We start from the raw sequence: 20,899 nt of genomic DNA on the forward strand, positions 1-20,899 counted from the left end.
GTGCTTTATAAGTAATAAACAGCTAATATGCTAATAAGCAACTAGTTAAAAGTGAGAATTGTTCCTCATATTAAAGTGTTACCATTGTAACTCTCTGAATTAAAAAAAAAAAAGTTGATTAAAACTAAGTGTATGACGTAGAAAAAATGAAAATGAGATTGTTTACAATGGCAAAAAAACAAACAAAAAAACAAGTTTAATTTTAACGGTCAGAGAAAAAGTGGAAATCGTCTTTAAAAAATTAATTATTACTTATAATAATAATAATAATAAATTGAAGGTTTAAATTAAATAGAATAAAAGTTGTTAATATTATAATCATAAATATAGTAAATATAATATTAGAAATCAATAATAATAATAATAATAATAATAATAATAATAAATAATAATAATAATAATAATAATAATAATAATAATAATAATAATAATAACAATAATAATAATTATTATTATTATTATTATTTAGATTTAAAATTATGAAAAATGTACGAAATGGCCTATTTAATTTTAAAATAAATTTAAATTAAAATAAAGTCACATTTTCAGGGATTAAAAAATGCTCTCTCTCTCTCTCTCTCTCAAATCACCTCAACACACACAACTCTGCTGGTGGTCCTCTCTGGGGCACAAATAGATCCGAATATAGAGCCTCTATACTTCTGGGAAGTTAAGGTGATGGACTTATTGAGCTGTACACTATTATAGCTCAGCTGAGGGAGGTGGAGCTGGATGAATGCAGTTCTGGAGTGTAAATGGCCTCTCCATCACATAACCACCAATTGTTATGATAGGAATCTCCCCAGATCCTACACTGTAAAAAACATAACATTTTTTTTTATTTTGTCAAATCAACTTAGATAATTAATGTAGTCCAGATAACACAATATTTTGAGTTTCTGCTGATTAAACATGATTTGAATCAACTCAATTTTTTTATTTAAATGAACTCAAAATTGTAAGGCAACCAGGTAACTTACTTTTTTAAGTGAAACCAACAATTACTTTTTACAGTACCATTACTCAGGTATGTCTTCATCAGCATTTAGCATGATGCGTAACACGCTTGCAAGCTAAACTCAAACAGCTTATCAGCTAATATCCACCAATAGAGTATGTTCATTTTCTCACATCTCATATTAATTGTCTCATATCATATAAGGAGCTATTTGAGGTTGCTGGGCAGAGATGTTTGTTGGACTCAATACTTAGATGCTTACTAAGGGTAACAGATGTTGTGGAAAATTAATCAAGCCAAAATGTGTTCATTTTTCATCAAAGCAAGAAATTGATACTTGGGCATGTGTGTATATGAAGTTCAAAAACAAAAATAATTTGTTTGCATGCACTGGAATAAATGAATTGATGGGCAAATTCACTTTTTTGTTCCTATTCGTGAATCTTATCTTGCACTTTCTTTCTTTATCCTTTCTTTACTTAGAACATCAGTGCAGTGTAGCCTATTAGAATCGTTTCAGTAATTAAAATAAAGCTTGAAGAAAAGAAAATATAAACATTTGGTGAAAAACCTGAACAAAAATGAGTAATCTTGCCTTGGCAAATATCTGAAATAAAAAGTTTCAAAATATCAAATAATCAATAATAGTATTTCATACCATGTAGTTGGCTAAATGCTTTGCCCCAACAGATCATGAACAAACTTGTCAATGTTAGCAGGTGACAAGGTTTGGTCCAAATCATCCAGTGCTGTAGGGAACTTAAGCAATGGAATTTACAAGATCTAGTACTTGACAATAAAAGAACATGAAATATGTTGGACAGCTATTTGACGTTAGAATGTGAGAAGATTCAGAACAAAGCACAAATCAACATAACAAAGCCTGGGGATGATAAAAAATGAGTCACTTCAACCTGACTCAAGCTTCTACTCTGATGCAACATTTACATTATGATACTAAGATTGTATGAATCTCCCCAGTCTTTGTTTTCCTGTGGACACATTACAAGGGCTTAAGCCAGTATTTGGCACAGGGCTCAAGATTAAAAAGAGAATTCAGTTGGGATTCTTAAAGGTGCCCAAGAATGCTTTTTCACAAGATGTAATATAAGTCTAAGGTGTCTCCTGAATGTGTCTGTGAAGTTTCAGCTTGAAATACCCCATAGATTTTTTTTTTTATTAATTTTTTTAACTGCCTATTTTGGGGCATCATTAACTATACACTGGTTTTGGCAGCGCCGCCCCTTTAAATGGCATGCTCCCTGCCACACGAGCTCTCGACTATATTACAGTGCATTTACAAAGTTCACACAGCTAATATAACCCTCAAATGGATCTTTACAAGATGTTTGTCATGCATACATGCTTCGAATTATGTGAGTAAAGTATTTATTTTGATGTTTATGTTTGATTCTGTATGAGTTTGAGGCTATGCTCTGTGGCTAACGGCTAATTCTACACTGTTGGAGAGATTTATAAAGAATGAAGTTGTGTTTATGAATTATACAGACTGCAAGTGTTTAAAAATGAAAATACCGACGGCTCTCTTGTCTCCGTGAATACAGTAAGAAACAATGGTAACTTTAACCACATTTAACAGTACATTAGCAACATGTTAATGAAACATTTAGAAAGACAATTTACAAATATTACAAAAAATATCATGTCAGTTATTATTGCTCCATCTGCCATTTTTCGCTGTTGTTCTTGCTGGCTTACCTAGTCTGTGCACAGATCCAGCCGTTAATACTGCCTTTCCTTGTCTAATGACTTGAACATGGGCTGGTATATGCAAATATTGGGGTCATACATATTAATGATCCCGACTGTTACGTAACAGTCTGTGTTATGTCGAGATCCGCGTGTTTTCCGGAAGTCTTTTAAACAAATGAGATTTATATAAGAAGGAGGAAGCAATGGGGTTTGAAACTCAATGTATGTCTTTTCCATGTACTGAACTCTTGTTATTCAACTATGCCAATATAAATTCAATGTTTGATTCTAGGGCACCTTTAAAGTAAAGCTTATTGACTTATTAATAAGTTATCTGAGAAAACTTATTGGCCCATTTAAGTGCCTGGGTGCAAAAATGAAAGGAAAACAAGAGAATTAATAAAGGTGTGGTGTGTAATGTCTGTGCCACTATCAGCACCAAATGAAACTGCAAAAATAACACATTTCATGCAGGGTAACTGCAGTAACACACAATGTGCTTTCACACCAACAGCATCTGCTGTTGATATTAAATGCTAAGTACATACCTTTCACTAGGCCAGGAATATTCAGCGGGGTGAACAAAAGGAACTGGGTTAGTGGTTCACGTGAGTCATTTCACCCTGGGAGCATTGACCTCTTGCTCGCCCTTCTCTGCATTTTTTAGCACATGCATTCAGAATACAACATATTGCACATTTGAACTTTTATCTCTTAAAAAGCAGTTAAATGGACATGTGGAGCCTGAGGCACTAAAATGTGAGTGTTTGTGCATGCATGTTTTCAGATGGTAGAGGGGGGAATTCTCCGAGCTGTCGGCTCCTGCTCCACCTGCTGTTTTGCAGTTCAGAGGCACAGGAGGGGTCAAGGCTCATCATGACTCAGGAACAGAGGAGAAATGGAGGGTATGTGAGTCAGCCTGTTGCCTAAAAAAGGAAACTGGCTGGTGTTGGAAGGAGAAGGGTGAAAATTATCACTCACTCCACCTGCGGAGAGAGAGAGAGAACTCACTTCCCCTAATGAAAGAGCAGGCCCTATTTGGTGTGATGTACACTAAAGAAGAAGAGTCACTCAATGTTAATGGCTTCAAACAGTTCATGAGTAGTTGAAAAATGTCTCCCAGTTCGTTTGAGTTTAATGTGAGAACAAATATTCATTATAGGGTTTAAATCTGGACTCTGACCAATGCCAAAACATGAGCCTGATGGATTTGTTCTCACTTCTTGGTTGTCTTTGCAATTTGAGCAGGAGCATTGTCTTATATATATATATATAAAAATATTAAAAAAATCATTCCTCTTTAGAAAAAAACTTTTCATTTGTGGGAAGCAAATCATTCTGTAATATTCTCCTGTGCTCCAAAGCTTTAAATGACTTTTCAGAGTGAAGTAGCTCACCAATACCAGCAGCTAAAAAGACTCCCCATACAATGACACCTCTTCCTCCATGCGTCACTGTGGTAGAGATGCATTTATTATTACATTTCTCAGCAGATTTTCAAAGATGCTTCTTTGGAGAATCACCATGCAACCCGTGTTTCATTGTGAATCATCGCTCCACACACAACTTTCCATATTCTGCCAAAAACTTAATTTTGTCTTTGATGTTTTTCTGAGACAGCAATAGCTTTTTAAGAAGTGGATTTGCTTAAATTTTGCTAATTTCCTGACCAATGATTTGTGGTTAAGACAATTAAAAGTTTTTTTTTTTTTTTTTTCCAGGAGTGAATTCTTAGATATTGAGTAAAATGTTATATAACATTCAGCAGATTCCTGCTATGATTGAGAATGCATCAACAGTTTATGCAACTTAATTTATATTATGTCAAGAACTCTTTGTCCAAACTCTTGTTCTATCCATGCCTTCCAACATACACTGGCAAACCTCTGCAACTGATCCAGAATGTGTCAGCGAGGGTCTTTAACGAGCAGAAGAGAGCACATCACACCTCTTGTCATCAATTTGAACTGGTTGCCAATAGCTGGTCACATCAAATTCAAGGCACTGATGTTTGCCTATAGAACAATCTAGCCCTAACCCTAACCCCTATACCTATACCAGAAGCTTGCATTCTGCAAATGAATGGCGCTTAGTGGTGTCATCCCAAAGAGGCCCAAAAATCACTTTCACTGACCTTTACCTTGACTGTTCCCTGCTGGTGGAATGACCTGCCTAACTCAACTAGAGCAGCTGAGTCTTTAGCCATTTTTAAGAAACAGCTAAATACGCATCTTTTTCGTCAACACTTGACCCATTAAAACTAACTCTTTCTATTCTATTAAAAAAAGAAAACTTTATGTGCTGTGCTAGACTAACTAGGACTTCTCATGGCACTTGCATATTGTTGCCCTTTTGTTGGTTTAACCGCTTCTATTCCCCTCATTTGTAAATCGATTTGGGTAAAAGTGTCTGCTAAATTATTAAATGTAAATGTAAAAGTACAGTTTGCAATTTAGGCTCTGTTAGGTGAAAAATAATGACCAAAATGATTTCACAAACACTTCCCCCATCTGCCATTGGTCAGACAAACAGATCACATACTCATGCCATTGCTTGAGCCAATGAGCAGGTCAAAGAGACAAAGTTTACATTTTAGAGGAGGAATCAAACAAAAAATAGATTACTAAGCGGGGATATAAATAAAATACACCGCTTCAAACATAAGGTCAAGTTTAAAATGACTATATGGTTCTACTATATCCAAATTAGATAAATTGAAAGACTTAAGCAATTTAAGCAAACAATGAACCAGCAATTTTATGACTCGTTTGATGCTATGCTATTGTTATCTGTTTGTTTTTTCAAGATTACAGTTAGTTTCATTCCTCAACTCTGCAGGTACAAGTGACTGTCTTATGAGTAAGTCATTGATTAATTCATTCAACCAATTCGTTCACCAATGCTGGTTCATTCAACACTGGAAGTGATTGTGTTTTATGAATGAGTCATTGAATCATTCACTCAGTCTATTTGTTAAAAAATGAATGAATATGGTTTAACAATAATAAAAATGGCATACACTATATATATATATATATATATATATATATATATATATATATATATATATATATATATATATATATATATATATATATATATATATATATATATATATATATATATATATATATATATATATATACAATTTTTAAAGCATATAAGGTAAGCTCTTCAGGTGCTCTTCAGGCCTATAGATGTTCCTCGCTGCTAAAGCTGCAATGCGTTCTTCCTTTACCCCATCCACAAACCTCTGCAGTCACATACTCCATTTAGGGTCCTATTAATCATCCACTGACATAACAGCTGTATATGTGCCACAGTGTGAATTGTCAACCCTTAGCACAGTACATCCACAGTCTCCAAATCATGAATAATGCATGACACCACCCCTGAGTTTTCAATACTGATAATCTACAAGAGCTCAAAGGATTCTTTAAAGCATCACGAGGGAGAAAGGAAGGAAGGAAGGAAAACCGGTGGATGATTTAAAGTGGTAAAAACTATTTTACAGTCCCAAAGCTGTCTGTATATGACAAACAAACAAACAAACAAACAAACAAACATAAATAAATAAATAATCTTTATCAAAATTACCAACATAAGGCAGAATCTGTAAAAGAAGCATTAAACACGGAATCTATTTGTATATGTGTGCTTTTACTGCTGTTATACAGAAAGTAATGCTGGTTACTATCCTGACACAAATTCAAGTAATGACACTGCACTTAACCGTCAGGAACTTGAACCTTTGCCCACATAGTGTAGACAGGCCTAAAGTTATGCAGTCTATCCTGGGACCCATAAACTCAGGGACCTCAACCAGCTTGAGAAATCTCATACTATCAAATTCCCTCCTCCTTATCCACAGCCATGCTGCAAAACAAGCTGAAGCAAATGACTTCTGCATGTCAATAGCTCTGAGAGCTCTCGCAGCTGTTCCCTTCACTAGTTGTGTTTGCTTTGTTGCCATGATCACAGATGGGTGTGAATGTTTGGGTTTTTATGGTAGCCTTTATTTTACAGTGAGACATGTTTGGATTGAAAACTGAGCAGTTTCATGTAGATCGACTATTATATGTTGTAGTATTAAAAACAGAAAAATTGTAAACAGCATGTTCCACTTCAAAGGCATCAAAAGGCGAAATGGTGCTCTAAATCAGTGTTTCCCATCCCTGTTCCTGGAGGCACACCAACACTGCACATTTTGCCTGTCTCTCTAATCAAACACACCTGATTAAAGTCATCAGCTCATTAGTAGAGACTCCAAGACCTGAAATGGATGTGTCAGACAAAGGAGACATGCAAAATGTGCAGTGTTGGTGTGCCTCCAGGAACAGGGTTGGGAAACACTGCTCTAAATGTAATATTGCTAAAAACACTTGAATAATCTCTTGCTAGAGGCCTACTGCAGAGATATCCCAGTAATACCTGCATTACTGCACTTTCCACTTACAATATACAAATGTACAATAATATTTTGATAGACAGTAGCAAAGCTCTATCAAGCTTGCTTCCCAGTGATGCTCCAGGTCAATGTCCTCCTCTTCTGCTCTTGATGGGAACATTGTGAAGATGTTCAATCATCTCTCTAGCACTGATCATTGCAACGGGCGAAGCAAAACAATGGAAAAAGAGCTGACAGAGACTGAAACTAGATGCAATGAATGATAAACAGTAGATACAAGGAAATTGCGTCAGGAGCTTTTTTCACAATTTCTCACAAACTGGTCTCATTACAGTTAAAATAACAGACCAAATCTCTTTCATCACACAGTGCATTATCATTTTTACAGTTATACTGTGTATATATATATATATATATATATATATATATATATATATATATATATATATATATATATATATATATATATATATATATATAACTACAAGATATTAAGCACTCTAAAACAAGATAGTTAAGTTATGGGCACATGACCATATCCTTCTAGAAGCTTCATCTGTACATTCCCCTTTGAGCGTGAGGCTCCTGGCGAGGAGGTACGGCAGTAGGATTTAGTAGTTATTAGAAAAAGCTCAGACCTGTGTAGCATCAGCATGGACTAAATCAGCAGCTGCCACTGCTAGTAATCCCACCTCTCTTTTTGTTGGGGCCCGGGGTCAGCACCGTACAAAGGGCCTGACCTGCAAGAGTCAGTAGAGCAGAGGCCTAGCAGGACAGAATAAAGTACTGGGTCAAAGCTGACTCATCAGAGATCCTAGAAGCAGTACTCAACTGCCTGTAGAGAAGACAATACTGTTGTAGACTTATGTAACACACCCGCTAGCTGCAACCTGCTTAGCTGTGTGAGGAAGTCATTTCACATTTCATTGCCTCATGCTATCTTGTCCTCATTTTCTTTCATCTACTAGGTTGAAAAATAAGATTGTTCATCTTTCAGCATGATATACTACCGTTCAAAAGATTGGGGTCAGCAAGATTTTTTTTTTTTTAAAGAAATCTCTTATGATCACCAAGGCTGCGTTTATTTGAAAACAGTAATATTGTACAATTTACAATAAATGCTTTCTATTTTTATATATTTTAAAATGTAATTTATTCCTGTTATGGCAAAGCTGCATTATCAGCATCATTACTCCAGTCATCAGTGTCACATGATCCTCCACAAATCATTCTAATATGGAGAAAACAGAATGAATAATAAAAACTCAATTGTCTAACAACGGCAGCTGAGAAGGTCAATCTTTGTGTTCTTTTTGAAGAAATTTCAGAGCCTGATGAAATCGGTATGCAGTTAAAGAGACACTCAGAGAGAGGAGAAGAGAGAGCATTTCTGTCTTTATATTCCTGACTCCTTATGCTCTATCCTGTGCGTGCGAGTCTACATCCTAAAACCCAATCGATAAACAACTCATGAATGACGCAACTACAATGGATTTTCTAAATATGTCACACTGAGTAGCAAATCAATAATCAGTTTGTGGTCAAAATGAATACGTAACCTCACACTTCACCTCAGGCAATGCAAATACCTATTTAAAAATAAGCATAGATCAAAATTTAATAATTTGCTCAGTTTCAAAGGCAAGGCTTAAAGGGTTAATTCACCCAAAAATGTCATTATTATGCTTTTTTTTTTGGCACTCCAAAAATATTTTTGTCGCTTTATAATATTAATATTGAACCACTGTACTCACATGAACCGATTTAAATATGTCTTTAGTAACTTTATGGATCTTGAGAGAGGAAATGTCATTGCTCCCTATATGCAGCCCTTACGGAGCCATCGGATTTCAATTAAAATATCTTCATTTGCGTTCCGAAGATTAACGAAGGTCTTACAGGTGTGGAATGGCATGAGGGTAATTAATAAATGAAAGAATTTTCATTTTTGGGTGAACTAACCCTTTAAGCCTATAGTCCCAGACTTATATGCATGTTTGAGCTAACTGAAAGCAAGACATATCTTAAAATATGTCAGTGCCATCACTTTGTCTAAAGATACACACCTGTAATGGGGTTTTCTAAAGCACATTTATAAAGAGCGACTTAAATTTCTTAATTTAAAGGTGCCCTAGATTGTTTTTTTTACAAGATGTAATATAAGTCCTAGGTGTCCCCTGAATGTGTCTGTGAAGTTTCAGCTCAAAATACCCCATAGATTTTTTTTAATTAATTTTTTTAACTATTTTGGGGCATCATTAACTATGCACTGATTTTTTCAGCACGGCCCCTTTAAGAGATGCGCTTCCTCTGCCACACGAGCTGTCGACTATATTACAGCGCATTTACAAAGTTCACACAGCTAATATAACCTTCAAATGGATCTTTACAAGATGTTCGTCATGCATGCTGTATGCATGCTTCGAATTATGTGAGTAAAGTATTTATTTAGATGGTTACGTTTGATTCTGTGTGAGTTTGAGGCTATATGCTCTGTGGCTAAAGCTAACATTACACAATGTTGGAGAGATTTATAAAGAATGAAGTTGTGTTTATGCATTTTACAGACTGAAAGTGTTTAAAAATTAAAATAGCGACAGCTCTTGTCTACGTAAATACAGTAAGAAACAATGGTAACTTTAACCACATTTAACAGTACATTAGCAACATGCTAATGAAACATTTAGAAAGACAATTTACAAATATCACTAAAAATATCATGATATCATGGATCATGTCAGTTATTATTGCTGCATCTGCCATTTTTCGCTGTTATTCTTGCTTGCTTACCTTGTCTGTGCACAGATCCAGCCGTTAATTCTGCCTTTCCTTGTCTAATGCGTCGAATGGGCTGGCATTATGCAAATATTGGGGTCATACATATTAATGATCCCGACTGTTATGTAACAGTCGGTGTTATGTTGAGATCCGAGTGTTTTCCGGAAGTCTTTTAAACAAATGAGATTTACATAAGAAGGAGGAAACAATGGGGTTTGAAACTCAATGTATGTATTTTCCATGTACTGAACTGTTGTTATTCAACTATGCCAAGGTAAATTCAAATTCTGATTCGAGGGCACCTTTAACTAAGACCTGCTGAGGCCAGTTGCATAAACTTAAGGTCAGAACATACCAAGCCGACGCCGACGAACTAGTGGCGACGAAAGCAGACTGCGGGGTTGGCTCACGTCAGCAGCGTCTGTGTCCAAAGTTGCCCTGACACACCAAACCGACGCTAAACAGCCGACGGCCAAGCAGCACATCAGTTCTGCGCCTGCGTGAGATGAAATGCCTTTCAGAAACAGCAGGCGGCAGTAGCTGAGCAGCCAATCAGAATGATCAGATGGCCCGACGGACCGACGAGCTCCAACGCCGATTCAACATTTTGAATCGGCCGAAAAAAGGCAGACGAGGACCAACTTCAGCCGACGGTGCGGAACACACTGAGAAAACTTAGTCGGCCGACGAAGAAAAACTGCCCGACGGCCGACCGTCGGCTTGGTGTGTTCCGGCCTTTAGTCACTATATTAAGACTGTGTCTTAAGAACTAGTTTGACCAAATTGCAGTTAACCAAGGGGTAATCAATGTTATTTTTCCAATTCAAATTACACCAACCTACATTTTTATGTAACAGACTTAAAAAAATTATGACCACTCTTCAAGAAAAACATTAGTGTCTTAACTTTTAAGACTAGTCTAAGTGGTTTATGCAACCAGCCCCTGTTCCTGGCTTATTCTAAGCCCTGTCTGTGATACCAGGCCATTTAATGTTAAATAAACCTTCTGAGCGATAAGTGGGTAAAAAGGCATTTTAATGGTTATGAAAGTTCAAATCCATTGGAAGAAAATGTGGTAAAGAACAGAATTCATTATGTGACTAAAATTAAAAAATGACAGCCATAGTTTCCTTATTGTAGCATTGCTTAGAATCGGGTGTAACAATTTCCTATGTTTTGGCCAGTTCTAAGATAAGCCTTAGTTTATGTGTTAGTATTTACAACCAACCCTGCAGGCCAAAGTTTGTGACCTCACTTGGCCCCGAAAGTCACTTCTTGACCCTAGTGCCACCTGATAAGCTGAGGTCAGAAGGTTAGCCCTATAAACCAAGCTGGCGTCTTGGAGTCTAACACCTTAAAGAAGTTTCAACCTTATCTCGAAATGATCTGCATCTTAAAGCAACAGCAATGCAAATGACTAAATGTAAAAAAGAAAATGATTCTCATGGTGCATTAAGTTAGATGTTCAGTTATTACAAAATATTCCCCCAGTTTCACAGACAAGGCTTAAATCAATTTCCAGACTAAAATGCATGTTTGAGCTGTTTTAACTGAATGCAACTTGCACTGGCATATCTTAAAATATGTTTATGGTTTTGTCTCAAGATGCACACCAATATTTTTTTTTTTTTTTTTTTCTAAAGCATGTAAGTTACTTAAATATCCTAATTGAACTAAGACCTAATCCTGGCTTAATTTAAGCCCTGCCTGTGAAACCAGGCCATTCTAAAAATTAGTTTGAGTTAAACCATGTGTTTTTTGGATTATGTGCACACTAAATGAATGAAAACTCCATTTGTGTAACTGCTAGAACGGCCTGTGGGGGCGCTGTTGCTAATGAAGGTACAGCACTGAAGTTGTTTTAAATGTGTCCGGATGTGATATTTCCCCCAAAACAGTTAAGCAGAAGCTCTGCCTTAGGGTTAGGGATTAGTGTTTGGTGTAGGTGATCAGCACAGTGATTGACATGACCAATGAAATCTTTAGGATCGCCTGCAAGGTGGTTTCCGCTGAACTGGTTTGAGGAAAAAAAATATATGCAAAGTATCCATATTTCATACAAGTGGTCTTTCTGAAGTTTTGAGCTGCAGCCTGTTTGCTTTGATGCACTAATTTCAGCATAGTAGATAGTGAAAATTAAATCATTATTAAATAAAGCAAAAGTACAACAGAAGTTGAATGGATTTTTAGGTTTATTTATTTCCAAGGAAGAACTAAGACAAAAGTTAAAACCATTACGAACATACATTTCAGTCATTATCTAATGTTCATAATGATTTCTGAAATGAAATCACAATGAAATAAGACAAAATATACCACTGAGACAAAATAAACTCAAGAAATATTGCACTTAATTTCTAAAACATACCATATTTCCATTAAAGGTTATTCCTGACAGAGTCAAGAGTTTAGCTTTAACACTGGACTACACGGAAGGCCAAGCGTTAGACTATAGTATTGACTGACCACAAAAAGAAGCACTTTTCTTTTTGTGTTTAAGCTTATTCTTTCATTAGTAGCCAATTTTGGTTTGGTTTGAACTATAAAACACAAGAGAGAAGCGGATCATTTTCTTCTTATAATCATCTCTTCAGTTTTTGGATGACCCATTTCTCTAAGGTGTGCTACAGCTATTGTTCCCATAATAACTGAGACGAGAGGATCTGTATAAGATCGTTTGTCTGAAAAACAAACACTGAATGCCCAACAGTATTCAACAGAACCCATAACTGAAAACCGAAACCCATTCAAATCAAAAGTGGCATGATCAATGCTCGCTTTGAAGGACTTCCTGGTTTTCCCTTTTTGTCCTTAAAACTAAACCACAATCAAAACTAAAAGGATAACAAATAGGATGTTAAGCATGTTAAGATCAGTACTTCATCAAGGCCACTATGTTAAGACCACTTTGTTTTGCTCCAAAAACTGCTGATTCATAACCCCCCCACCCTCCCATAACCTATAACACACACTGTGTATGCACACAAATTCTGACTAATTCTATAAATCCAAACTATCTAAGTTGCTAAATAGTCGAATGCCAAAATTTCTCCAGACCTCAACCAGACATGAGCAGATCTATGGTTTCAATTCAGTAAAAAAGTGCTCACAATGTAGACCAAGCATGATCAGAGCCTAAACTACTTTTGTAGTCGAATGAGTTTTAAAAACAAATGTACAACTCATTTCAACTGGATTCGGACATCTCTGGATAGGATCCAGAGTCCTCGTTTGCTTTACAACTTGGCTTTTTAAGCATTTGTGCCATTCTTTGGGTCACATCTGGCTTCACCAGTCTGAAGAAACATTACGTCAAATGCAAGTCTTCCGGTGCAGAAGGACAAAAAGGGAATGTCGCAAGTCTTTGAAAGCTGCCTTGCATCTTTGTGCATATCTCTTCTCTTTATTGAATGGGTTTTTCAGTACTGAATCTGAATTTCCTTCTATAGTCTCCTTCCTTGAACTGAAACAGTGCAACCGAAACATAATCTACACCATTTTTGTTTTCATCATTTGGCAAGTGAGATCACCTGAGACTGAGTGCTTTTTCTTCAGGCAGTGCAATCTCGAAGCCTGCACCGCTACACACTACAAACAGAAAGGCAACTAACTTTTCAGGCTTCCTGCCCAGACCCCACCCTGTTTTATCTCTCTGCTCCGATCACACACATGTACACCAAGTCCCGGACTTTTGCTCCTCTACCAAACAACACGTGCAGCAAATTTAACACCAAGCAAACCACGTTTGGCTTAAAGGCATTCTACATTTAGAACCAAAAATAAAAGTCCATTTGAACAGGAGAAAATAAAGCAAAAGCCACACTTGGGTTATGAGTTGGTGAGGCAACGTTGCAAAAGCTTTCAGACAGCATGTTACCAAGAGCAGATTATCGACTGAGGAAACACAATCAATGAAAACTACAGACCTCAAAAGAGCTTAAACAAGATCAGTGCATTATGTCAGTCCATTCAGTCTGTTATTCCTCAGAATCTGTTCTTTGTGATGTTTGTAATTTGTGCGGCTCAAGCAAAACTGTTAAAAGCCTACAATCTCTTAGTCCAAGAGGCCGAAAACTGAAATAAAACAATCAGTGATTTTAAGTGAGGAAAACAAACATGTGCAAACAGAAATCAAAAACTGAGGCAAGAGAATGACGCATTTCTCTCAGATGTACTGCGAATGGCTGCGGTCGTAGTGTTTTCTTGCATTTCTCTTCAGATCTCGGACAAGGTCTGCATGTTCTTTGTCAACATTTTCTTGAAAAGCATGAGAAAAGTGACTACTTTGACAAAGCTCTGCAGGCTTAGTCCGGTGGGGCATGTCCCATCCACGGGGGGGGCCGAATCTCTGGGTCGGGTAATTTGCCAGTGACTTCCTGCACCCTTACATATGGATTTCTCCATGGAGGTTTGTTTTCTCTTGGTGGTGACAGCAAAGCGAACAATCGCTGTCATCGGGAGATAAACAAAAGTGAAAGCTCCTAAAGCCCAACCGCTTTGGACTCATTCCATGCATTTCTCAACGTGATGGGCAGCTGTCGAGTCTCTGCTCCGCGGTCGATGTGGCTTGATCTGGATGTGGATCAATCTGATGGAGACGGGAACAGAAAAACAGCTGCCGTGAGTAGAAAGCATGTAAACATGGCTGAAATCTGCCTCCTGAGAGAAATATCAACATTTTACCCATCAAAAACACTAAAAACTTACCTCAGAATAGGGTGGAGGGGGTCGGAAGCGGAACTCCTGGATGTAGGCCAATAATGGGGCTTCAAAGTTCTCTCGCCCTGACGACACTTCCAGACAGCTCTGCCTCTGGTCTTCTGTGACCACCTCTGCATAGGCTGGAGGAGCTGCATTCAGAAAAAAGTAAATGTTAATACTGTCAATATGCCAACCATGATATCTGTTTCTTCTCTGCGTACAATGTTATCTCCACTTCCTCTTCTGGTGTCTTATTTAAAGATACACTAAGCAACAAGTTCTTTCTCTGTAATCTGAGAAAAGTCAGATTTAAATCACGTGAATTCCATATGTACCAAATCCTGACTCTTATTAGATTGCAAACATGCCTCAAAAAAGAAAAGTTCCTTACCTTCAGGCCTCTCAGGGAGGGCCATGCCTAACCAGCTCATGGTCATGCTGCACTGACTGCTCACAGAAGATGTACGGCTACCAAAGGGATGGAGGGGGATGGTGCCAATCACCAGGGGCAGGTTTAAAGACAGGTTCATGGCTCCTGGGATATCTACATACACCTGCAGATAATAATATTGGGATTTTAGGTTACAAATTTCACAAATAGTGCACCTTGATTTGTAAATATGACCATCCGGTTGTTAAGACTGACGTCATGCGTCACCATTTCCAGGTCTAAATGCTTCTTTGTATCCAAAAAGCAAACAAATGGTGCTTATATACACTCATGGTGTGCAGTACTACCAATAAAAAAATCATGATCCTAACCTTACCATCCATACCAAAATTTCTGTTGGCCAGACAGTGAATTGATAAAGTACTGGTGCCCAGGACACTGTGTGCTCAGAGACTGTAATGTAAATTGTCAGGTTTTAGAGTGCTAGGCTCATAAACGGCTAAATGGAATAGAGACTTGGACCCTGAAATGGTATTTGATGAGTCATGATTTAACAAGGATCCTGCTTTAAAAAAGTAGGGATGACCCAATCATTGTGCCAGAGTATTTTCAATCACTTTAGATAAAAAGCTTCTGCCAAAAGGCAAGAAACTAAAGAATTTGAAGGAGGCAAAAAAAAAAAATATATATATATAACAGCATTATTTATGTATTCACACCCTATCAACAATGTATCTTCAGAGCTGAGTGATGAACTGAAATGGTAAACTCTAATATTCGGATATGGGCAATGACAGGTTAGTTTATGGGGTTAATAGGCCATTAACACTCAATGGCCTGAATTTCATTAGATATTTTAGGCTGATCTTCTTATCAGTATGTGCTGGGAGTACTTGGCATAATCTTCTTATCATTCATTGTGCTGCATGTGTGGAAGAGCAAGAGGGGCTTTCAAGAAACTGATCATTTTGCTGCTTGAAACTGACATTAAAAGCTCTGAAATTACTTATTTACATTTTAAGCTATAGAAAATGCCGGGACTTGTAGAGATGATCGGTAATCACATAAAAACTAAAATCAATACAAACTAAAAAAGCACTTGACATACCATGAGTGAGTACTCCACTCTAATGATACTGCAGTCGAGGATGGAGGGTGATACAGGAGGGATTTTCAACATTTTTCCATTCCATGTCTCCGTCTTGCCAGAAGAAAGCGACTCCCCTCGGATGTTGGCCACCAATTGCTTGATCTCCTTCATCTTCCCTTTGGCAAAGAAGGTTTGCGTTTGGTAAATGGCGGCCTTTGGCACAACCATACGCGAGGAGCAGTTTTCAATTTCTGCAAAGATCTGAATGGACTCTCCTGTGTGAAGAAATGATGCATTGTCAATGGTACTAAAAAGTGTCAAGAGGCATCATGTAGGGCTGCAACAATTAAATTGATAAAATCGCTAATGAAAATAATTAATAACAAATTTCATTAATGATTAAATATGCCACTTTACAGTAGTGAATAACAAAATGCATCTGGAAAACAGCACAGGATGCAGAGTTGTTCTAAACATGAGAATGTTGTATTAAGCGTTTCAAACTAAAGCTTATAGTTTAATGCGCCTTGCCATGTCATGCGCTTTGATGGATGAGCGTCAAATAGGAGCACGATAATTCCGACTAAAATATACATGATTATAAAATATTTTGCTTATGTTAGTAGTAATTGTGGTTTTAATGAGAGCAGTAGCAGTAAATTGACTATTGTAATGGAGTACAAATATGTTCAGATGAGTGAATGCGTTACTCCTACGTCGTGCCAGGTAACCTTTTTTGGTTTTCTTTATTTTCATTTTTAATTCAGTGATTTTAAGTTCTGCTTTTAAATGGTAAGCAATCCGTTTAAATTGTAACCCCTTTTTTGCAAATTGTTTACATAGATACATTCACTATAGGCCTGTTTGGTCTTCAGAATGCACATTGTTTGAAGGACAACACTGGGCAGTATGTGGTATAACAATTTTGTAAATAATAGATTTTTTTTTTAATTGAAATTATTCATTTTTCAAATATATATATATATATATATATATATATAATTTTTTTTTTTTTTTTTTTTTTTTCATTTTTGGATTAATCAAAGAAATAATTGACAGAATAATTGAAAATAATCATCAGTTGCAGCCCTTGTATCATGTAAAAATACAGTGGGGTCCAAATGTCTAACTGTCAGATGATTTACCTGGAGTATAACCCTTCCGTTCAATTTTGGCACTTAAGGAGATTGGACCTGAGGTGCAAAACCAGCAGCATAGCGTCTTTTCTTTAGTTCCTGCCTGGGGAGACTGTGCAAAGCAGAATAACAAAACTTTAGAATGCAAGAACCTTTAATGGTTCATCTTCACCATTGCATTGATGAATCAGGAACGAACAGAGGGATGCAAATGATGCAAACACTCACCAGCAGGAGAGGAGTGTTGATGTCGATGTGTTCAAAGACAGTGAACTCTTTCTTTGTCTTCATAGGCAGAAGCCATGGCCTGTGCAGCTCAGCCTTCACCCAGTAGCGCACACTGCCATGCTTCCCTTCGAACGAGGTAGCCAGAGGTCTGCATGTGCATGACACAAAGAAAATAAGAATTATAACATACAGTACAGATGAATATTATAAGGTTGGGTGCCACATCTGATCAAAACTCACGTTTGTGGAAGCTCAAAGCTGAATGCATACTCATGTCTTCCTGAATGAATAGTGGTGAGTCCCTCCTCAGAGTTATCATCATCTGAAACAGAAGAGAATAATATTCCAAATATACCTTACCTGCCAAAGCATTGATCATCTTCTTGTTTGTTACATGATCTAATTTATTCAAACACATAAGCATACTTCTGCTAAATGCTTAAACGTAAACATAAGCACTCTTCATAAACCCCATATGCATCACTATTAAATTTTACCCATGAATTATGAGTGTTTATTGTACTTGAAACACAGGTGTATTCAGCTTCAGTATTTATTCTGAATGGGATAAATGCTCGTAAGATCCACTGCAGTTCACATGAAACATAAGGTAAATGTGAAACAAAATTCCAATGTTAAATAATGTTTGTGTAACACACCAAAAAGCACCGGTGGCTTTCGTTTTGCCAGCTCAGCACTCAGCTTAGCGGAGCTATGGTAAACAAGCACGGAGCTGTCAATCAAGGGCAGACTCCAGCAAGAGAAGACCGGCCTAAACCGGAGCCAACTGCTTCACTGTGCAGGAGCGCTCATTACGTATTCAGTGTGCGGCGGCGGGCGCGTGCGCGTACACACAGTGCCCGGACTACGCGTGTGCTGCGGCGTGGACCTCAGGAGTGTTCTCCCATTCAGCAAAACACGTGCGAGAAATATGACCCAAAAAATTCATCAAAAAAAAAAACAAAAAAACACCAGCAATCACAAACGACAGAAAACCGACCAGTTTCCATAATAAATCGACCTTTATTGTAAATCAATCATACAGAAACAGCAAATTAAAACAATTAAACAAGTTATTTAGATTAGAACTTTACAGAAGAATTAATTTATTTGAAATTACAATACGTATACAATTAACAAAGCCATATCATGCACTACTTGATTTATATACAAAGGGTTTCAACATTCAAACACTGACTTGCACGTTCTGAACCAGAAGCAGCTCAGGTTAACAAAAACTTTACAGCGAATGAATATGGAAAAGGTTATAATACAATTTTGGTGTATTCTTGAGGTCACATTTCCTCCTGGGTAAAGCAACGTTTCACACTTGCAATTTAGTAACCCTGTGTTTTGAAGTTCTGCTTATATTGCCAAATGTACAGTATGTAACAATGCAGCGGTAGAACGTTACATCAAGTTGTTTGGCAACAGACGACCAATGAGCTGCCTCGGTGCTTACCTCATTAAATATTCTGAACAGTTGCAGAAACTGTGGAAGGTGCTGAGAGAAAACTGAAAATGTCGAACAGCTAACGGCGTTCACTGGAGTTTTAGGTGGCTTAAACAGCCAGAGCGGACAAACTAGCAGGTCGTGAGCTGCTGCATTCGACAAATAAAAGTTTTCGACCTCATGAATATGCAAATGAGGGTTTATAAATATACAGTGTGAAACCAGATTACCCAGGAATATGATTACTCTGGCTAATTTCAGGTATGAAAAGTCCAATAGTTCATGCAATAACATAATGCAGAGAGGTTGTCAGTCAGCATTGACATTTTATGGAATAATGGACCACTGAATGCATTTAAGTACTGTATATGTGCAAGGTTGCATACTACAGCCACTGGTGCAAAGTTGCTGTTTTTCTCACTTTCCGCAAAAGCATGATGTCATAGAAGACACGTTGGCGCCTCCACCAATCAGAGACAAGAACGGCTAGACACTGCATCAAAACAGGATTGAACCGCTTCTAACAATGGGTGGAAACTTAAGACATTATGCCGAAAGATCTGTCATTACGCTGACATTATATGCAATTTATGGTCGTTATTTTTTTCCAAAAGAATGTATAGTGGTAAAGCACCGAATACGAATCTCGTTTTTTGACAAGGCTGTAGCATGAGATGAGCAAACTGTGTGGCCACCATTCATTCATTCAAGCTGTCACTGACACCTGAAAGAATGTTGAAGTGTAGTCCAGAATAAAAATAATAATAATAATATTAAATGTGCCGAATATCACGTATTTAGGCGCTCTAAATGGGATAGTGAAAATTAAGCATCCATGTGTTTTGCCGAATCATAATTTTTTTTGAATGGCTGCTCCATGTATAGTGTATTATTGTCCATTAATAAGCCAATCAAACCCAACAAATGAATACATAAAACACAAATCGATAAAGAAAAGAAAGATATATGCATGTCTACAGATCCACCGGTCAACAAGTACTGTGCAGCATCCAAAGTATGTCATGTCATCCTGGACCACTGAGCATCCCACCACCAGTACATTCAACTGCCCCTTTCTGAACAAATCTACACTGAGAGCATGTTTGATCTGCATTCTTACCTCTTTCATGGCCAATAAGGATGTCTCTGTGATTCAGATATTCCACTTCTTCTGTATAATTCTGAGTGTAGGCAGTGTTGGATCCAGCATTTCGTGATTCTGTCCAACGAACTTTTGCGAATCCTTTTGCATGTATTTTAAGTGACTTTACACGAATCTCCCCGGTGACTTCAATAATAACTCTTCCTGAGACGGAGTCCCCGCTTGAGAAAACAGGGACATTGCTGTCATTTAGACAGTCGTAGCTTACAATGAAGCTCTTTACCTTTCCTAGCACCATGGTGGCAAGAAAATAAAATGTACAAAGTTTTGTAGACAAAAAAATCACACGGCAAAGTCTATGAAAATAATCTCTTATGAAAAAAAGCGAGAGTTAACACTGGATAGTGTCATTGAGATGCGAGAGCTGAATAACAGCAAAAGATGCTGTTATCGCGTCTCGGTGAAGGCTTGATGGTCTGCAATGAAAGACGGCGAAATTTCGCCACCGGCTCACTTTAAGCGCTGCTCTTGTGAAAAACAAGTTAGTGCGCATGCGCGGGGCTCTTATCCGTCCCCCTTCTTCCGCTTTTTGTGCAGTTCTTTGACCGGGACTCGGGAGACAAATAACAGCGAACAGCTGAGCAGTGTATTAAAAGAATACGTGGAAGTCTGAACGTTTTTCACACGTTTAGGTAGAGCTCCACATTAATATTTGAACAGTTTGGTTATAGAGTAACATGTTATAGTCTGATAAGTCAATTTAGCTCTGTTTACTCAGTGGGAACGCACAACAGATGTATGTGCAATGCCTTGGCCAATGTGTTATTTTCCAACATGACTTGTTTTTATCCAAAATATTGATTTTACTTAAAATTTTACCGCTTGTCTCTGAGTGCAGAAATCAGATATTGATAAAGACATTTACCTGGAGGTCAGTGGCA

At 37.4% G+C, this 20,899-nt stretch overlaps 1 protein-coding gene across 1 annotated transcript; it reads right to left on the bottom strand.

Annotated features, from left to right (window-relative positions):
- Positions 1-12,031: 12,031 nt before the first annotated feature.
- On the bottom strand, positions 12,032-20,452 carry arrdc3a (arrestin domain containing 3a). The gene is made up of 8 exons (XM_067405577.1): positions 19,977-20,452; positions 17,644-17,725; positions 17,404-17,551; positions 17,185-17,287; positions 16,058-16,314; positions 14,950-15,112; positions 14,565-14,707; positions 12,032-14,445 (listed from the first exon to the last, which is right to left on the bottom strand). Exons 1-8 carry the CDS (start codon positions 20,254-20,256, stop codon positions 14,377-14,379), a joined length of 1,245 nt encoding a protein of 414 aa, XP_067261678.1. The 5' UTR covers positions 20,257-20,452; the 3' UTR covers positions 12,032-14,376.
- Positions 20,453-20,899: the final 447 nt, after the last annotated feature.

This window comes from Chanodichthys erythropterus, chromosome 13 (genome assembly GCF_024489055.1).
Source record: "Chanodichthys erythropterus isolate Z2021 chromosome 13, ASM2448905v1, whole genome shotgun sequence".
Lineage (NCBI taxonomy): Eukaryota > Metazoa > Chordata > Actinopteri > Cypriniformes > Xenocyprididae > Chanodichthys > Chanodichthys erythropterus.